The 21,135-nt window shown below is 36.9% G+C and overlaps 1 protein-coding gene across 2 annotated transcripts; it reads left to right on the forward strand.

The window, feature by feature from the left end:
* The first annotated feature begins 6,910 nt into the window (after nt 1-6,910).
* On the forward strand, nt 6,911-19,020 carry LOC6563493 (box A-binding factor). 2 transcript variants are annotated; one of them, XM_032736747.2, is made up of 6 exons: nt 6,911-7,205; nt 15,646-15,986; nt 16,152-17,025; nt 17,087-17,591; nt 18,178-18,562; nt 18,624-19,020. In XM_032736747.2, the coding sequence occupies exons 2-6, from the start codon at nt 15,646-15,648 to the stop codon at nt 18,718-18,720; spliced, it is 2,202 nt and encodes a 733-aa protein (XP_032592638.1). In that variant the 5' UTR covers nt 6,911-7,205; the 3' UTR covers nt 18,721-19,020. The 2 variants fall into 2 exon arrangements, with proteins under 2 accessions (XP_032592638.1, XP_001989515.1); XM_001989479.3 differs by lacking the exon at nt 6,911-7,205 and adding an exon at nt 11,706-11,788.
* Nucleotides 19,021-21,135: the final 2,115 nt, after the last annotated feature.

The raw sequence follows: 21,135 nt of genomic DNA on the forward strand, positions 1-21,135 counted from the left end.
ACTGCCTACCAATTACTTTCAATTCTAATTTTGAATAAAATAAAAATCTGTTTGAAACTCTTAGATTGCATTGCAGAATAAAAATAGTCTAATTCTTCCAATTGTGGGACTCCCACGAAAAATTTAATGTCTAACTGGACTTATCGAAATTGTTGTAATCGACAAGCCTCCACTGACTCATACGAAACGCAACAAAGAGCTAGCGAGTGTAAACGATCTGTTAAGTCCCTGTTATTGCAACATGCCTTAAGTAAAAAACTGTTGCATTCTTTTGGGCTGCTAAGAAAATAAATGTAAATAAAAATGTCATTCTGTTAATAACATTTTTTCCTTAACTTCCTTCATTAACCATCTAACAGGTTTATTAAAATCAAGTAACTTCGACTTTTCCTATGTTCCTATGTTAAATTTAAATTGAAGTCGAACATTTATCTGTTCAAATAATCATTTAGATGATTGTACCATCCAAGCAACTGACATTTCTATTATATGCTATTTTGTAAATTAACCTAATAAAATTGCTCATTCCGAAATTCTGATCAGTCGGAAAGTTTTGTTAACTTTTCGTTAAATAAGATTATTAGTGATGTGTAATTTATTTTTTCCACCAACTAAATTTTTTCTTGTTTGCTACAAATTTTTAAATTGTATTTTTTCTTTACAAAATTTAAAATCCTTTAGTATAATTTATTAATTCTTGTAAACTCTGGTTCTCGTTTCAATGACAATTTTACTCTTGAAATATTTTTGCACACTCAAGTGTAACCGTAACCGTGGAGTTACAGATATGCTATAAATTTACTATTACTTTCATAACCACTAAAGGAATTTTCTGCTCCTTTCTCTTCAAACTTGTAATTCGATGTCTTTTGTCTATCTGCGTCCCAAAAATTGCATTCAGAAACCCGAAAATTAAGATTTTGTACCAAGTATTTAACAAATATTACAAATGTTAAGTCTTCAGTTCTCAATGTCTCTAATATCGGCATGTATATAGTTTTCAACTGTTTAACTTCATTAAGCCCTTTGCCAATTTTATAATTGAATAACTGTTAATTGAAATTGCAATTATGATGACAGTATTGAATATCTGTAAAAGCGAAATATTGATGAAAGCTAATCGCCACTGAGTGTATAAATAATAAAGAAGAGTAACTTTTTATATTACTGAGAGCGTCGAAAAAAACATGTACAAATTTACTATATGCCTAACATTTGGCGTTGCTTACAGTTTTCGAATATCAAATGCTTTTTCAGTTATAGATACATACATCGCTCTATGCTCGTGTAGTATGTATTTTTTATACGTCGCCATTTATGAAAGCGACAATTTTTTTGTTGTGTGATAAGATAAAGTCACATTCCCGGTTTTGCTGCTCTCTCTATTTATATTTGATTTTTGCTCTATTTTTTGTGATTAAAGTTTCAGTACATTTGCTTTTTTTATTAGAGTCACGCGTAACAAAAAAAAAAAAAAGAAAAAGAAAACAAAGATTACAATAACAACCAGTCAAAATCAAAAAGTCATTTTATATGGCAAAAAAAGTTTTGTTTATTGACGGCGCTGTTTGCATAAGCAAGGGTTGAGAGAACGGGAGGGGAATGGGCGGACAGTTGGGCTGATTACGTGACTGTACAAAAGTCTCGGGGGTCTTTCGAAACTGTCAGCTCGTGCAATGTTCAAGTGGAAACCCCATTTCCTCCAACCTAACCACCCCACCCGCACGTCAATTTGCTGCAGGCGGTGCTTGGTTTGATTGATAGCTGATAAGCCAGCGAAGCGGCAGAGTCACCTGGTCCACATATTTATAGCGAATTAGTTTTGGCAGGCGTTATTGATAAAATAAATATCAGACATATTCAATATGACTAACATATTGCTTGAATAGGCTGACATTAGATATGAGATAAGTAATTGACTTTCTGGCCACTAATTTTGATATACATATTATGGTTCGATCTATTCTAAAACAAAACTCTGTTTCTAAAATAAAACTCTAATCGGTCATTGTAGATATTTAAGCGCCACAGCTTGTGCTGAAGCTGAAAACTACAGATTGCCTGTTCGGCGTTGAAACTGGGGCTGGGTCATGGTTGCCTATCAATGTTTTGCTCAGATAATGGGGATGATAATGGCCCACACTTGCCACATACGTCTTACATGATATCATATGTATATGCATGATAAGATATAGTTTCATTGTTTTGATTTCTGCATTCAGTTTGATATTTTTGCAAAACCAATTGATTAATGTGTGTTGACTTTAGTAACTGTTCAGCTATGGGATCAGTTAGTTGATAACTCAAGAGGCTGTCAATTGTCTTAAATACCATAAAATACATGCACATAAACTGTAGTGAAAAGCTTCAGCTTTGAGGCAACACTTCAAAATGTACGCAACGCCACTTGGAGATTCGTAGTACAGCACTAAAAAAAACAGCGACGGCAACAAACGGGAACAACAACAACAACAGCAGCGAGCAACGCACCAGCAATAAATAAAAAAAAACAACAAGAAAAAAAAAACACTAGCGCTCCAAGTGCTGAAAAGCTTTATCGTTGTCGCCATCTTGATTTCAAAATGGCGCACAAGTTACCACACTCGCAAGCCAACAATAACTAATACACACGTACACTAACACACACACACACACACACACACATACATATGGGCGTTGTACATAATGTAAGCAAGATAAATTGATAGCGTGCGTATGTGTGCATATGTCGAATGTGTGGATCACACATGCACATGTACATGTATGTGTGCGTGTGCGTGTGTGTGTATGTATGTCTGTGCAGTGCCATGAATGCTAACAGTTTTTGCTTTGTTCAGCTGCTTCATAAAATGAGGCAAGGGTGGGGTGCAATTGCTATATGAAATGAATAACAATTATGGCAAGTGCTCTTGCTCATGAAGGATAACAAGTCCTTGCTGGAAGATTAGTAAGCTTCAAAAATCCAGTACAGTTAAGCACAATTTCAAGAGTCTTGTGATTTATTCCAGAGTACAGTTAGGCACAGTTTTAAGACTATATTTCACATAAGAAGAGCTACTAATTTGAGTCGATTTTACTGTTGAAGTATTCTTATTTTCCAATTAGCATTTCATATTTACATTTAGTTGAATTTGTTGTATCGTGTATTATTGCATTATAGACAGATTTGAACTCTTGCTCGCACATATTATTATTAAAATAATAAAAGTTCCACAAATATAAAGATCGAATTATGCTTATGCATTTTTTATTAATAAGATAAACTAATAATGATATTTATTATCTACATTTTTTTCATTATTCTGTTCAAAGGGCGCGAACGATATTTCTCATATTAAACGTTTTTGCTGCCCGTCATCCATGTTTAATTTTGCGCACTCATATAAGTACATACACATACAAATTGTACATAAATACATACATACACGTATGTGTTGTACTTATGTACATATAAACAGATTGTAATTTACGATGAGTTAATTTTCGCTTGACGCTGTTGCTTTATGACACTATTTTTATTAGAACGGGGTGTTTTTTCTCTTTTGACTTATTGCTGTCGGCCCGAAACAAAAAATCACTTTATGATGTTGGGGCGCATAAGCTGCGCATATATATTATAATTGTTATTTTTATAATTATTTTTCTGGATATACATATAACTGAAGACACATACGACTGACGACAGACGGCGATGCGTGTTTAAATGGAAAGTGCAAAACTTACTGTGCGAGCAACGAAATAACCGCACGGTAAGATATTATTTTTTTACATGCCCATTGCCATAGATAGGCAATCTGTATGGGCACGATAATGCTTATAAATAAGATAATATGATTTGATAATGGTATTTACCATATGCAGAGAGTAAAAGAAAGGAGCATACAGAACGCATAGCGATAGTACTTGTATACATACACATGTTCATGTATATACTTATGCACATGAGTGCATCTGACAGATGCAGGAAGACGATTGCAATAAGTGTTGTACATGCGGTGTCCCTAATTAAATGTTGACAACTATTTGATTTACTTTGCGCTGAAAATTCCTGGTAGAAAACACAATGTAAATAGAACATTTTGGTTGCCTGCCCGTAGGTGAACTCCCCGTCCTCTGGTTGGTTATGCAAACAGTTTCCATTTAGAGCAGCGCAACATTTCATTGCTCTGATTGTTGTTGCTATAGTTGTTGTTGTTACTTTGTTGTTGCTTTGTTGACTTGGCAGCTACAGTTCTCTGGGCTGATGTCTTCTTTCTTTGCCTCGTTACGTTTTGTGGGCCTTATCGCCAACTGACGTTTGTACTTCAAAATGTGTACTTAAGATAATGAAATAAAGAAGAAGCAGCACAAGCACAAGCACAGACAACAGTAACAGCAACAGCAACAGCAAAAGCAACAGCAACTGTGGAGGGCAACTGTCGACGCAATGACAGAACGGCGACGTGACAGCAACATGCCAAAGCGTCAGAGTCGGGAAGCGTGCGGCTAGAGGCTTGCGGCAAGCTCATAAACACAAATGAAAGTATGTAGACACGGGCTTGTCATCAACATCGTTTTTAAAACAATGTCTTCGCAATTTGAACTCTGAAGACAGACTTTCAACATGAACAATATTGTTCGGTTTTAATAACCCGCATTCAATACTTTATTGGTGGTTTTTGCTATCATTTTTGCTGTACCCTTCTGTTAATAATGGTTTGTACTTTATAATGGTGTACTTACTTTTTCCAATTTGTTTTGAATTCAAATTTCATATAAATATATTTTTTGTATGGTAAGAAATCGTTTATCAAAGTTAAGGTCAATGGCTTATACTAAATTATATTTAATTCTCGTTTTTCACAGCATTAAAATTCATCATTCATTCCTATTGTATATAACTGGTAACTCATTGGAATATTGTTAGTCAAAACAAATCAAAAGCAATAACTTTAATTGAGATGAAAAACATTTTCCAAATTCTTTTTTAATTACAAATATATACCCGTGATTTATATGTACATAAGCCGGAAGTCCTTTATTTAAAGTACACATACTACACAATTAACAAATTAATAACGCTATTCTGAACTTTGTCCAAAGTACTCTTCACATAAGTACTAAAATTAAGTCTTCGAGGAAATCGTTTTAATTAATGCGCCTTTTTATCTAATCAGTTGGCGAAAATCGTTCACTTATTTGAGCGGCTACTTTTTGTTTCAAGTGCTACTTGAATTTTTGCTTATGCATATTTTTGTCCGTAAGCGATTTGAACTTTTTAAAGCTTTTAAGGCCCAATTGAGAATTATGATCGTCTAATTAATTTAAAAAACGGATTAAGCTTTGATCGTTTAACACATCAGCTGCTTTACTCAATTAAAAGAGCACCGTCTCGATATGAATCATTGAAAAGCTGGAATTATTATGCAATAAATTCTTTTTAGGCATATTTATGATACTTCCTCCATGCACAATACACGTTCAACAGTTTATTGTTCAAATTAAATGCGTTTTTTCAAACAGTATTTCTGTTAAGTTCTTTGGGGAATTTATGGATTACATTAATTGGTTTAATGCAATAACAAATCACACTGTGACAGGGTTTTAATTGTATTTAAATATTTGATTTGATTTGTGATCTATTTTAATGTTAAGTATCCTATAAATGTGCAACAAGCGCGCTACGAAAAGAACAATGTTTCCATGTTGAAAATCCCAGTTACACTCACCAACTGTGATTAGATTCCATGCCGTTGGGTGTCCAAACTTAAGGAATTACTGAAAAATTCAAATTATTATCGCTTATTATCTTGGGACATTATCAGTTCAAACACTGATATACTGATACAGAGGAACAGGCACCAGAAACCAGAAGCAGAACCTGAACCATAACGAGACCAAACGCAACAATCAGAGGGCCAGGCAGGCGCTGGGGAAACCTCAAATGATACCCCAACACTGATACCAATATCCTACCGCTACAACAACAATAATAATAAAAGCAGCGACAAATTGATAGCAAATCTTCATTATCTTATAAATTCAGTGGCATTCCACTATTATGATTATGTGCATGTGTCTGGTATTTATATGCGAGTATTGCCGCAAAAGCCAAGATTAGATACTTTTATCTAGCTAGGTCACCAGCAAGAAATTGGCAACGTCACAAGGCAAGCATTATCGGTTATGCAAATGAAGTGCGATTACCATTCGTTACCTCGAACATCATCGGTAAGTCATAGATGTTGACACAACCAGACCAGAGATATGGACATCGGGTTATCGCTAAACTCAACTGAACAGTTGTCGACTCCCATTGGAGTAGGTTAAGGAGTAGCTGTCTCTGACTCTCTCGGCGGGTTCTTACATATTTTGGGGGCCTGTTGCTGCCACTGTATGCCAGTGTGTGTGAGAGTGTGTGTGCTTGTAGCTCGAAATCTCTGTTAAGATACGTTAACTTATCTAAGGCCACTATCTATTCTCAGATATTCGATATGTTATATATATATATATATAAATATATGTATATGGAGGTGTATTATATGCGACGACGATAGGAAAAATCACTTTGTTGATAGGAACAATCAGTTGTGCACAATATGCCATTTGGGGGAAACGAGCAAAGTTACCATACCCGATTCGTAGTAGTTTAACACTTCCTCAGGTTACTCGGAAAAGTGACACGGACATGACGCTACTTTTACGGGGATCTTTCTTTCGTTTACTTTAGAGCGCTCACAAATCGGCAGCGTTTCGCGCCTACGTCGATCAAATCAGCAAGTGAAGTGGAATGGTCTAAAATACAAGTGCAAGTGAAATTCCAATAAACAATTAAATACATTTAATCACGTTACAAATAATAATAACATGAAAACCAAAAACAAAAATGTATTGTTAATTTAAACGTATATTTTTTTTTCTGTTTGCTTCATAAGTAATTAATAATGTTCGTCATATCGGCGCGACTGTCAGGTTCGATGTATTTGGCTACCCAAAAAAAACCAACCCGTAACAGAAGCCCATTTCAACCCCAGCGCCAGTAGCCATGATTGTTAATGGCGTCGCTGTTCACGTTGTTATTATTGTCGAACCTTCGCTGGCCATGCGAATACAAAGGCCAACACTACAAACAACAACAACAACAATAACAACAGCGACAGACAACGGATTATTATGGATTGCCAGTTATTATAATGAGTCATGTCTGGCCATATTGGTAAACAAAGGTGCGTATGCGTATAAGGAAGGTAAACGGCAATTTACGTTACCAAGCGACTAACATGTGAAAGAGACAGCTTTTGCCATTGGGTGTTGTCATTGGGTACATAATGGTTCATATATTCTTTATATGTAAACACGTTCTACTTATATTATACTCAGCTAATTTACAACAAGCATATTTAGTTCTGGGAACAATTAGCAAAGTTGTACACATTATATTAAAATGGCTTATATTAATTATAAAATAAAGCTATGGTCCTTCAGTGGATATGGAAAAAAAAGGATTTGAGAGCGCTGAAAAATCTTTGATTGTATTAAGTCTCGTTTAATTCCACTATGTGTATATATATACAAATATGTTTAAAATATCTAATGTACTTCCATGGTCTTCCCTACAACTTGCAGAACACAGCTTTTACTTCAAGTTGCACAATCCGACGATTGGGAATACAAGCCAGATTCTCGTTGATCAGTATCTGTGTCTTTGAATATAATCTACATTAAATATAAAAGAAAATATCTTATAGTTCCAGTACTATAAATTAAATATAATTAATTTACGTTAACTTAGTTTTCTAGCTGCATGGTTTGCATAAGATAAATAATTAAGTTATATAATTATTATTTTTACCCCAATAAACTATTCTAAGTAGTAAATTTGTTTCATCATTGTAATAGATACTAATATTAGAAGCGATTGCAAGATGATAATTCCAATTACTATACCTTTATCAAATCAAAGTTTTTTGCTCAATATTATCGAGGTTAATAAACTAAGAATATTTATTTATTTGTCCTGTCTTCTCAGTGAGACATCTTTTCGGTCAGTTACTCGTAAATTCATTTTTATAACTGACTCACGTCACCGGTAGCTTGTAGCTGGCAGTTGGTAGCTGCGAGGCTTTCATTGTGTGCCATGCATGATTTATGGCCAAAGAGCATAGCAGGTTAATAGAAATTTACTTGAACTCAATTTGCTTTCACCAAACCGAAAGCAGACGGCACCAGCAACCAACAACACAACCAACAACATTGCCGCCATTACAAAATTTCCATTTTAATTTGATTGAACCACGCCATAACACCGTGGACGTTACTGGTTGTTTTCCCCTTTGGTGGTTGGTGGTGGTGCCGACCCCATCCCCCACAGTCTAGCATGGATTTAATGAAAAATTAGAAACGAAATATAAATGCCGCATGGCATTTTGTTGCTGTTCCCATTTTCAGTTATAAGTAAGTAATTAAAACTATGGCGCGCCTTTGTTGGCATTTTTGGCGTTTCATTTTCTTGGAGTTCCTTATCAGCCGCCCAGACGACCGCTAAAAAAAAACAAAAAGCAAAATACAAAACGAACAAAAAGTTGAAAAGAACGCAACCAATTTGAAGCAGCAATTGTTGCGCATGTTATATATACAATTTATAAATTAAATTTCAAAAAAAGCTAGTGCTTCAACTGATCAGCGATACTGTCAAAAAGCGTAGAAGTGCTGATAACTGAGTTTCGTTTTCATTTTGCGGAGCGTAGCACTTGAAACTGCATGGACAAGTTGAAGGGTATAAAAAAGTGTGATTCTAGGAAAGATAGGAACACCCGTTTATAAATATGTATATGGGTATATATAAATATAGTCCGTACTTATAATGCTGTTGGTCAGAAAACCCAATGGAAGATTTGAGTGCCATAAATTCCTTAGTTTGTGCCGCCAATAAGTCTTGCGTCTTATGGCCATAAATTGTAGGTTTCAATATTTTAAGCCAGGCGGCTTGTATCATCAACGTTTGGGTATTAATTGCACGACTTACCTATAAACAACAGTTCGACTGGCCTGACTCTGATTCAGAGCGCCAGACGACGTTATTCTGCAGTCCTTCGAGTTAATCGTAATGTTGAATTCATGTTGCGCCATTTGTAACAACGTCAGAGTTGTTGGTTGGAACGAAGAATGGGGGGCTGAAAGCTGTCAGCTTTTTGAGTTTCATTTTGCACTTGTTATTAATCACAGCGTTGATGTTTTGTGACACCTTCCGGCCAGCATATCTCAAATATGCATTGAGTGTGGCTACTTTAAACAGGCAAACTATTAGATACTTTTGTTTTGGCTGTGCTTTTAAGATTTGGCCACATGATTTATGTTTACCACAAGTTGAAACAATTAAATTTATCATTGTTAGCGATATGCTAATAGAATCCATACTGGATGTGTGCTCACACATTATACACAAGGAGATAGTTGCAAGTAATTGCAGTTATATATATTTATACATATGTACATATATACTTGGCAAACTGGCCGGGTCATTTTTCATCCAATTTGATTTATGTTCACCCGCCCGCCTGCTGCTCTCTTCTGATATAAGGTGTATGTTAATGACCGTCATATATTCGTTTGCTTTATGGCTGTAACTATAAACAATTTATGATATTGCCAAGACCGGTATTTTTTTTTTTTTTTTTGGTAAATATACTTATGTGGGCATATTTACTTATTATTATTTACTTGGCGCTGTCGAGGATACACACAACATTTGAAAATCTTTGCAGCGGCAGAATGATCTTAACTCTATTGCACAACGGGTTCTGAATAAGATTTTTCATTATTTTGTTTATATTCAGACTTAAAATTATAGTAAAGAAGTGATTTGGTATGTTTCACACTCGGAGTGTTGTCGAACTGAAACAAATACCAAAACACTTCTGGAATTGATGAAATATTATAATCAACAGTTTTAGCTTAGCAGATTGCATTCATAAATACTCATCCATTTTCACTGCAATTGGATAATATTTATTCAGAAACTGTAACCAATTTATTGAGCTTTGTTGTTTAACAATTATGTGGCTTTAGCTCACTTTACTCACTCTAATGGCAACAATAATTATACAACTGATTAGTCGAGCAGGATAAAGAGAAAGTAATTTTCATAAATTGCATATAGCAGCGTAAAATCTAGAATTTCCAATTATTAGGATGGTTTTCTGCATATGTTATTAAAAATGTAGAGATTTTAAATATATGTAACTGAAGTATGTGTGATTTATTACTATAAAAGACATTATTGATTAGATCTCGGAACATTTTGCAACACAGCTCGATTGATCCTCAACCACATGTGATCGTTGTGCGTGTTGAAGCACAGAATTGAGTATGTCGAATAGTGTCAGCATGTGCTCAAATACACACACATCCCCTCAATGATTGTTGTTGTTGTGAATTGTTATTTTTTACGACACTTGAGACAATTATTAAGTAGAACAGAGTAGCCCACACACATATAGTGAGTTGGTACGAGCTTATAGGAGAGTCGGGGGCCACCATATAAATTACAAGTTGGCTGCGGGCAGGTGTCTGCTGACACAATGTGCCCGTGTTAGCCAAGTGTTGACTAACTTGGCGCGTTTTATTAGTTTGCCAGAAAGTGTTTTACGACTGTAATTAGAAAATGCGCCAAGCAAATTGCACAATCGACAAATAGCTGACTGGGCCAGCAATATAGAATCGAAAGGGGCACAAGCTATACCTTTAGCTGAAACTGAAGCCTTGTCCATAAGCCATATATATATATTACACAGGTATATATATATATATATATATATATATATATATATATATATATATATGTTTACATATATAAATGTGGACCTGTGACTGGCTTTTGGTTTTGGTTGACGCCACTGAATATATCTGAGCACGTATGCGCAATTTGTATCTATGAGATACTTATCGCTAGCAGCGTTCTCGACGTCGCTGCCCGCAGGCCTGTTGTTTGCTATTCATACACACACATACTCCCTCATACACACACACACACACACCGTCATATACACATCGTGTATACACACACAGTTGCAGGCTTATCGCTGCTGTGATAAGATAACCAATACCTGTACATAAATTCAACGACAGATACAAGAGCGCTGTAAGAGCATAGAAATAAATCATAACTCGCACACACACTCGGGCAACCGCAAATGTGCTATATGCCATATACCACTAAGAGAAGAGCGCTGCGTTTGTGTGCGTTTTATAATTGGGCGCTGAGGCAAAGGTGCTAAACGCGGCAGGCACCGCAATGCGTTGCGTCCAAATCGACGTCGACATCGGTGTTGGTATCGCTGCTGCTGTCTTCGTTGTTGTCGTTGTTCTCGGTGTTGTCGGTGTTGTCGTCGCCATCAGCCCGGGCTCGAGTTGGTCTCGAAAAAATAGCACTTATTATTATTATTATTAAATGCCGCGCGGGAAACAACGAAAACGCTCTACGGATGCCAAAAGCACATCCTACTAATTTTGCCCACACAAGTTGCGCACACATTTATTCAATTGCTACGTGAATTTTTCCGATTTAAATTGAAGCAAATAATTATTTCATTTTCATTGCGCGCGCTTCTTCAACAGGTGTTTTCTGTAGCATTAACAAAACAAAAACATTTAACAGTGCATGTGATCATTTTTAAAAACAGAATTCAAGTGATAAAAAAAAACTAAACTTAGATAAAACTAAACAACAATACAATACAAAAGTTAAGGCAACGAACATTTGATGGTTTGCAATAGTATTGAAATTGTCGATATCAAGATGCAGGTGAAGGTTCGTATAAATAAAAGATTGTTAAAAAATAAAAAAAAGTATATAGAAATTTAAATGAGAATAAATTTATAAGTTGGTGTGATGCTGCTAATTAAATTCTTAATTAACAATAAACTCGTCTAAAATTTATCTGCCTTAGTATAATCAATTTCTAAAAAAATATATATTTAAGTTATTTTATTAGGCATTTAGCTTCAGTTTCAAAATCTTGATTTTATTGAAAGAAAGCTTTTCTATGAGTAAAATAAAAATAAAAACTCGCTCAAAAAATTAAAAAAAAAACTAGTATTGCATTTGAAATCAGTTTATCTATAGATACTTTAACAAGACAGCGTGAGCTATTAGAATGTAGCATCTAAGGAGTTTGACGCCGTAAAAAGATGCCAGTGGTTTCTCACACCGGTTCATTAAATTTGAGTAGCTACGGATGAGCAACAACAGAACCTATAAACTTTTTATGGTATTGCCATAAACATTTTCAATTGTTTCTAACCATAACGTTAATGAGCTGAGAAGACTGTGTCTGTTCAAAGATATGTTTTCAAATAGCACGAATTAACGAATTCATTTCCAAAACAACAGAGACTTAACAATATTATGAATATTAAAACGAAATCGTTAGTGATTAATTACGGCCTAAGCTTTGATTTTATTTATTTTAATTTTTTTGCTGTCAATTTTACGGCCAACCATTTTGCTTCGCTGTAAGCAAGGTCGAAAACGGCAGCAGCGCCAGCGGCAGTTAACAGATTTTTTTCTAGAGGGACAGACAGGGAAAATTGTCACTAAGATAAGACAAATTGATTTATAATGAATGACTCACCAGTCGCCTGCATGCATATCCACAACTGCAACATTTCACAAAAATAAAGAAGAAAAATCCATTAAAGAAGTCGAATGTGGAAAGATGTTTTATCTTTATGAGGCCAAAGCGAAATTGCGGCGGTGGCGTCAAAATACCTTTAAACGATACACACACACATATCCACATATAAGGATAGAATATCATTGGGTCCTGGCCCAGCACGCGCAGTTGGTTCATTCATGACAAAAAGGTCAATTTTTTTATTGTATGTTACCTAAAGAAACGCTGGTAATGAGAAATTTATGTCAATCTTATCGCCTCGCTTTGGTCCCGGAGCCAAGTAAGGGATGAGCCCATGAAATGTGGAAGTGAAATGCTTTATGAATGAAATAATTGCCAACCCTTATGTCCATGGGGGTTGCCTTTTCCTTTATTTTTATTTATTTTTTTTTTTTGTAATCTGCAGCAGCGGAAGTTGCAACGCCCACCAATCGCAATCGAGCAGCAGTTAACATTTGGTCAATGGCGGCATCAGCGGCTGCAATTGATTGCGATAGTCCATTGCAGGGTTAGATAGTTTTATTAGACACGCGTCGCCAGTTGACAGTTGACGTTGACGGCTGATAAACTCAAGGGTCAAAGCGGCTTAGGCCATTTAGTTGATGGCACTTTAATGGAGTTGTAAATGCAGCTGGCTTCGGCCATCTAATCTTACATATATGTATATATATACTTATTTATTTTCATTAGAAAAAAGTCATTGCAACGCAGTTTTTTAATTAAGCTGATAGCCGACAAATCTATTCGTGGCGCCAGGTTCTTAACTTTTGTACCGCCCCTCGTGGGGCAGCGTCAAATGAAAGCGAAAAGAGGTGCGATTATGCATATAGCCAATATCTTTTGTTTATATAGATAAAAAAACAAGCATTGTAGGTGTGACTGCACGGATTTCATTCATAAACGCGTATCCGCACCCATGACGAACTTGAGCAAATACTCGTAACTCACATAACTTTTACATGACGGCTAAACTTATGCATTGTATTAAATATTTTCTTGGGCTTTTTGTTTTTATCTGTCCATGTCTATTGATGACGTAGCCAATCGACCGATGGGGGGGATGGTGGGGCTAAAATCAAATATGACCTCCCAGCTCTCCAGCAGCAGTAGCAAACAGCTGATTGTTTATGCTGATAGCAGTTAACGGATAAGATACTATTGTCGTTTGGTAGCAGTATCTTAACTAAACTTTCAGGTTCATACATACATAAATACATAAGCACAAACAATGGCACGTGCATGTAGCATATCGTACAGTATCATATCATACTACACCCTAGATTATAAACAATCACGTTTGCATTTTACTATCTCTGTAGAAAATTCATTGAACTTTCGTTCAACAATAGTATAATGACTTTGGTAAAACTACTTTATTTAATAGATTTAAATATCTTGCTAAAAAAAATGTCGCATATTTATTTAATATTTAAATTTCAACACTAATTTTTCATTGCTGACGTATACATTGTACTTTGATATCCAAAAACTTCGAATGACTTTCTATGAATCATATTCATTAAGTCATTCTAATTCTACTTAAATCGATCATTTCTGACAAGTTGAATAAAAAAATATAATATCGTAACACAAAGAATTTTTTTTGGAAATTCCCAACAAAAAAATTTTAAAATTGTGTGCGCAGTTTATTGAGATTTTAACTAATTCGAAATGTTCAGCAAAAGCGTTATATAGGTTGATATGGTGTTGATATGAAAAACATGAAACATCATCCATTCAAGGTAATTTACAATTATCAAACTGTCGATTTTAGATACAATAACTCAATATTGCTTCGTTTTTTTTTTTGTTGTTTTTTTAATATTTTGATATACAACAAGTCTATAAAAACAATTCTAACACATTATTTATTTATAAATAATTATTTCTAAGAAAACAATGAAACAAGTTTTAAATCAACTCGATTTCTAAGTTTCTGTTACTTTTGATACTATAAATTATATAATTTTTGTATGGAAACCAAATTTGTATGCCAGAATTTACTAATTTGTGGTTTAAATTGTATTATTGAATGTTGAATATTGAAAATATTCCTTTCAAGACGTCAAGTTGCTTTTAGACAACAGCTAAAGCAAATGTGTACTGTGTAATTTTTTTATTTGCATATAAATTTTATGTGCAGTCGCCTTAATTATTATTATTCCGTTTTGTACTTGGGATTTTCCCTGTAGTGACATAAAATAAAAACGCACCTAAAAGCTTTGAAATTTTATGGAACTCGTAAGGCGCAGAGTTAAGCACAGTTAGGCCTTCAAGAACCATTATGAATCAGGTGACGATGACGATCGAATGTTTACACAACTTTGCTGCGCCACCCCCACCAAATGGGGTCATAAAATAAAAAAGACAAAAAACAAATTGAAGTGACGTACTTAACAAAACCACAGCAACAAGTTTTGCTTTTTGTAATTTGTTTTAGTCCAAACTGGCGCGAAATTGTTAAGTTTGATTTCCGGCAAAAGCAAAAAAAAAAAAACAGAAAACAGAAAACGAAACTGAGTTCTGTGAGCAAACAGAAAACTGAGCCATGGTTTGCTGCATTGTAAATTGGGAAAAGTGAAAAATGTGTTGGCACAACACCGGCCGACGAGGTAGACAAGCAGACAAGCAGACAGGCAAACAGAGAAGTTCAGGCACAAGCCGCAAGAGAACAAGACACTCGAAGTTGTACTCGCATTTTGTATTTTGTATTTCGTATTTTTTATGATTTGTAGGCGACACATTGAGTTGCGAGCTGTGAGTTGTTGTAAGCTGTGAGTTCTGAGTCTGAGCGGCGCCTTTGAACGTTGCCGTTGCCTGCTTTTGGGTCTGGGGTTTTCTGTTTTTTTTTTTTGCTCTTATTGACTTTTTATGCGGCGGAAATAGAGGCGGCCGGCCAAGTTCGCATTGTGTGGCCGGAACTGGAGCCACACTTTTGACAACAAGCTGTCAACAAGCTATCCATTCATCATTTATGCCTTGGCCATTGCAGATGGAAGCGCAGACGACGCCGCAGCAACAGCAGCAGCAGCAACAACAGCAACAACTGCAACAACAGCAGCAGCAGCAGCAACAAGTGCTCAGCAAACAACAGCTGCAATTGCTGGATAAAATCAAAATTGAGACTAGCAACGGCAACGATCCACAAGCCAATACCGTTCTGGAGGAGCAACAGGAGCAGCAAACAACGACAACTGTAGGCATTCTAGTGCAGACGGGCAGCCAGGCCAGCGAATCCGATGATCAGCAGCAGCAGCAGCAGACACAGCAGACACAATACGTTGTAGTTCCGCGCACACAGCAGCGACGCATCCTAACAACAGCGGGTACACTGTAAGTAGCATAAACAAGGATTCACACCACAGTTGGAGAAATCCGCCACAAGATTTAGAAAGTCTCATAATTTTGGAGCCAAGTTCAGCCTACCTTAATTTTCGACACTTTTCTTCTGAGTGCAGTTATAAACTATTAACCTTAAATCTATCCTTAAACCTCTAGCGAGCTGAACGAGGCGCATGAGGGCGACCACAGCAACAACAACAGCAGCACCGCCAGCTCGAATTCGGCACCCGAGACGCATATTGAGTATCAGCGGAGTTCACATCACTCGCCCCACTATATTCAAATGGCGCCGCGGACTGCGGCCGAGGTCGCCGATCAGGTGGCACATCCTAGCACACTCTATGCGTATCCCTCGGGCCAGATCATATGCAGTAGCGATGATGTGGCGCCCATTAAAATGGAGACAATTGACAAGAGCGATGTTTCGGGCGAATCGCAGTTGCAGCAACCCCAACAACTAACACACCAGCAGCAACAACAGCAGCAATGCCCCACACCCAATGGTGGACCTTATGGTGAAACCATTGTGGTCAGCAGCGAGGGTGTACTGCAGCATCATCACCAGCAGCAGCAACAGCAACAGCAACAGCAGCATCAACAGCAACATCATCAGCAGCAACAAGCAGCAGTTGCTGCCGCCGCAGCTGTTGCAGCTACTCACACACACGTGCGTTATGTAACTGAGGACACGCCCGGCGGCAATCTGTACTATGAAACGCCCGTTGTGGATGCCAGCGTGCATGCAAATGAGTCAAAGACCTATGCGGATTTGGGCAATGCCTATGCAACGTTTACGCCCAACACGACGTTCAGCAGCAACAGTTATACGACGGCAACATTGCAGCAGGGGAACACCATTTACAGTGTGCCTGGGACGACACAGTTCATAACCAAATCCGATCCGAACTTGAATCCGTTGAGGCAGGCGCCAACGGTTCCATATCAAGCGCTATCGTTTATAGACAGTGCCAGTGGTGGTGATCCTGGGCTGTGGACAACGACTGGTGGCGATTATCCGAATGTGTCCTTTGTAAGTATCGCATCAAGCAGTATGCACTGACTCCTTGTTTAATTCATTGGCCAACCTGCAGACGAACTATCAAACGCAGGTCATTGATGAATATCCCACGAGCAACATGACAGCCGCCCACTGGAACCCCGCTGGCAGCATTGGCAACTATGATCACGGACTGGCAGCGGCCAGCGCAATAACCTCAACCACCCATATGACGGAGCTGAAGTGCGACACCTGTCAGACATCGTTCATGCGCAAGGGCAACGAGTGGCCCAACTGCCCCAATTGCACCAGCTATGGGCGCAACCAGGCGGGACGGCATGTGCCACAGCGCCAGAAGCCGAAGGCAGCCGCTGCTCCAAACAATCGCCGCAATGGAGTCACCTGCGCCAACTGTTCGACAAACTCGACGACGCTCTGGCGACGCAACAACGAGGGCAATCCCGTCTGCAATGCCTGCGGACTTTATTTCAAGCTGCACAACATGAATCGACCCTTGTCCATGAAAAAGGAGGGCATTCAGAAACGCAAGCGCAAGCCAAAGAACAATGGAGCATCTATGCCCCATCGAGTGCTGCCAAGTGAGTAAATCAATTAATAATAATTGTAATAATTATTGCGCACGATAGCTATTAACCATACATATTATAGATCAGATACGCATTCGTGGTTTTGTTGAAAACCCAACAAGTTTTAATCAAAAATCGAATTGATTAGATTTGAATGAATTTTATTTTGGTATTTTAAACAGTATACGCCATATCAATCGTGCTTAAATTGTTTTTTTTTTATAGATTGGTAATGTTTTTTATGTTCTTAGTAAAAACCACTATAGGGAGTGCATTATCTAATTGAAATAATTATATTTCAATTAATTTTATAAAGATGTAAGATTTATTTCTTTGTATAAGTTATTTGGACATAATATTTACTTTCTAATATACACATACACGTACATAATACAACTAAAAGTCTTTAACATAGCGATCAAAGATATTCTTTTAGTATAAATTATAGAATAGAATAGAATATGTTAGATGGAAGTGTGATTAAGTTTTTTAACAAAATACTCTTTTGCTTTTTATAAAATTTCAACTAAAATTAAAACAGGGACTACCCAAAATATGATCGTTGACAACTATAATTCATTGTCTTATTATTTTGTAGGCATGTCGCAGGGTGTCAATTTGATGGTGAACAATGGCTTAGTGTATCCATCACAGGTGACTGTGGGATTGCCGAATAGCCAACAGAATGCGAGTCCCGAGCTGCATGATATGTCTGCAACTGGACCCGCTGGCGGACAGCGTGTGGTGACCATTCCGCTTAATCCTGCAGTGCCGACATCCGATGGCACATTGAACATGTCGCGTCATCATGTGACGAGCGAAAGTCACTCGCCTTTCAGCCAGCAGCAGCAGCAGCAGCAGCAACAACAGCAGCAACAACAGCAGCAGCAACAACAACAACAACAGCAGCAGCAGCCTCCGTCACAGAGTCAATCGCCACATCTGCCCAACTCGGTCACACTGAACCGTCAGATTGCACAGTCGTAAGTTGATTTAATACGACAAACCATTACAATATGACTATTATGTTCATTTGTTTCACAGTGTTCCTCCAATCGAAAGTGGTCGCAGTTCCAATAGCGAGCTGACTCCAACTGTTATAACGCGCACAGGTCTGCCAGAGCGCTCATCGAATAACTAATGTGTACGACTTAAACTATAGTAAACTTAACCAAAATGTCAAGATTGCCAAACTATTTATGTAAGATTAGGTATGCTACTTACGTTGTAGAGAGACCCATATCCCAGTTAGTTAAAGTTGCAAATGGTGGCTGAGATTCGTAGAACGATGATGTTCTTTCCTTTTAGATTTCTGAAGTTTGACATCGGTTTTATTTGTAAGCATTTAATTTATTTACACTTTCTGTAACTAATAACTTTTATCTTTGAGGTATTGTTTTCTTTTGCAGCATAATTACAAAAATTATTTTTTATATCAAAACGTAATATTTTAAATGTGAAAAACTTCTTAAAATCTTAAAAACATCTGAACACTTTAAGCTGACCATTTTAATTGAAGCTAGTTTTATGTCTTCCTCCCCTTAGTCAACTAATTGTTACAAATTATTTGAAATGATTTGTGCGTATTATTTAGCAACTAATTTTCAAATATCAACTTTACCATATGTATATGTATATGTATATGTATATGTATATGTATATGTATATGTATATGTATATGTATATGTATATGTATATGTATATGTATATGTACATGTATATGTATATGTATATGTATATGTATATGTATATGTATATGTATATGTATATGTATATGTATATGTATATGTATATGTATATGTATATGTATATGTATATGTATATGTATATGTACATGTATATGTATATGTATATGTATATGTATATGTATATGTATATGTATATGTATACGTATATGTATATGTATATGTATATGTATATGTATATGTATATGTATATATATATTTATATATATATAGTTATGTATATGAACTTTTGTATGTATTTTTCCACTTTAGAAGTAATTTAGCTAAAAAGCACAGGGCCATAAAGAAGCCTACGATTTTGTACGTTTAAGTTCTTTTTATAAAAATAAATAAGTTGTAAACGCTTAAGACACTTAAGACTTTGATGACTCTACAAAGTGCGAGTTGTCTGTATTGTCGCCTGGCTTGGCCAAGCCTTGTTATATTTCATTGTCAACAATTTGGCAGCAAACCAAATTGATCCAAATTAATTTTAATGACCTCCACAGACGCACAACGCACAACGCAGAACATAAAATCTTAACAAGTAAGTAAAAAGGCGAAGGCCTCAAAGAAAGGCCAACAACGGGCCGCTAAACTCGGACTTCATACCCGGTACCGGGGCTGGAACCGGGACCAGTGTCTAAATAGCGATTTGGTGTCATCGCTTAAAAGCCTGTCCGACGCACAACGCCGCCGCCGAGTAACGCCACCGCCTAGTGGCGCTGCCTTTGATCTGTAGTCGTTGGTATGGCAAAAATGTCTGGTCCGTTTTGGATGAGCCTCGAGCGGCAGGCGAAACAGGCGCGCAAGCTTGGTATAATATTAACGCCTTATTGTGAACATCGTGGACTCTGTGGATCGTGGACCGGCCTCAGTTGCAGTTCCAGTTCCAGTCGTTGCCTTTGTCTGATTTTCTTTCGCCTTTTTCGTTTTACCCTCTTCATTTCTTTTTTAGTTCCTCTTTTTTTTTGTTTTCGGTTTTGGCGTACGCTCGATCAATTAGGCAAACTTGTTTTACGACCGCTTTTATTAGCGTTCGTTCGCTGGCCGGCGCTCCATGTAACTTCAGTCCCCGACTCGGGCCGATGAGACTGGGCCTGGGGATGCGACTGGGTGCGAATGCGAGTGCTTGAATGAGTAATGAGACGGTCGGGTCCGCAACCAGCAGTAGCAATAGCAACAGCAACAGTGAGAGCAGCACAAGCAGCTTTGGAATGTGTTTGAACAAATTATGTTCGCCGCAAGGTTTTGCAAGTGGCCGGCGCATTGGTATTGGTGGACACGGCAGAAGAAGCTTTTTGTTGCCAACGAGTGGGAGTTGCGAAACATTTTGCCAAACAGTCGGCAGGCTTCTATCTTTATTTCGTCTAAGTGTATCTTTGATGTAACCAAGATAAAAATCACATGAAAAATTGACTAATGCCGTTGAGGTATTTGAGACTGCAACAACAAATCAACTTAACTTGAGACCGTCCGATTAGCGTGATCAGGCAGGTGGATAGCAGACAACTTGTCCCACAAAATAAGCTCAAAGAAATATATTCATTAGATTTTCGCACATTTGGGAATAGTTAGCGAATTTGCGAGGTGTATATAGGAATTTCTTTAGTTTACTGCAAACATTTTTGAGACGAGTCATAAAATGATGAGCTGATCCGGTCTTCGAAGACATTAGGAATTTGCAACTTTATAAATTATTATGCCAGATTTAATAACACATATTTTGAATTGAACTAAAACTTAAATTCCACAAAAACAGTTCGATCACGAAGAAACTTGTGTCATCAAATAAAAAGCTCTTTAAAATCTATTTTGATTAAAAAAATCAA

The sequence above is a fragment of the Drosophila grimshawi genome, unplaced genomic scaffold (assembly GCF_018153295.1).
Source record: "Drosophila grimshawi isolate 15287-2541.00 unplaced genomic scaffold, ASM1815329v1 contig_311, whole genome shotgun sequence".
NCBI classification, from domain to species: Eukaryota; Metazoa; Arthropoda; class Insecta; order Diptera; family Drosophilidae; genus Drosophila; species Drosophila grimshawi.

What these genes read in the sequence shown, in the direction of transcription:
- LOC6563493 (XM_001989479.3), top strand. Translation starts at nt 11,741, where the DNA reads ATGGTTTGCAATAGTATTGAAATTGTCGATATCAAGATGCAGGTGAAG. An exon ending in ATATCAAGATGCAGGTGAAG is followed by an intron (nt 11,789 to 15,645) that starts GTTCGTATAAAT and finishes TGGCCATTGCAG; the next exon opens with ATGGAAGCGCAGACGACGCC. An exon ending in CTAACAACAGCGGGTACACT is followed by an intron (nt 15,987 to 16,151) that starts GTAAGTAGCATA and finishes TTAAACCTCTAG; the next exon opens with CGAGCTGAACGAGGCGCATG.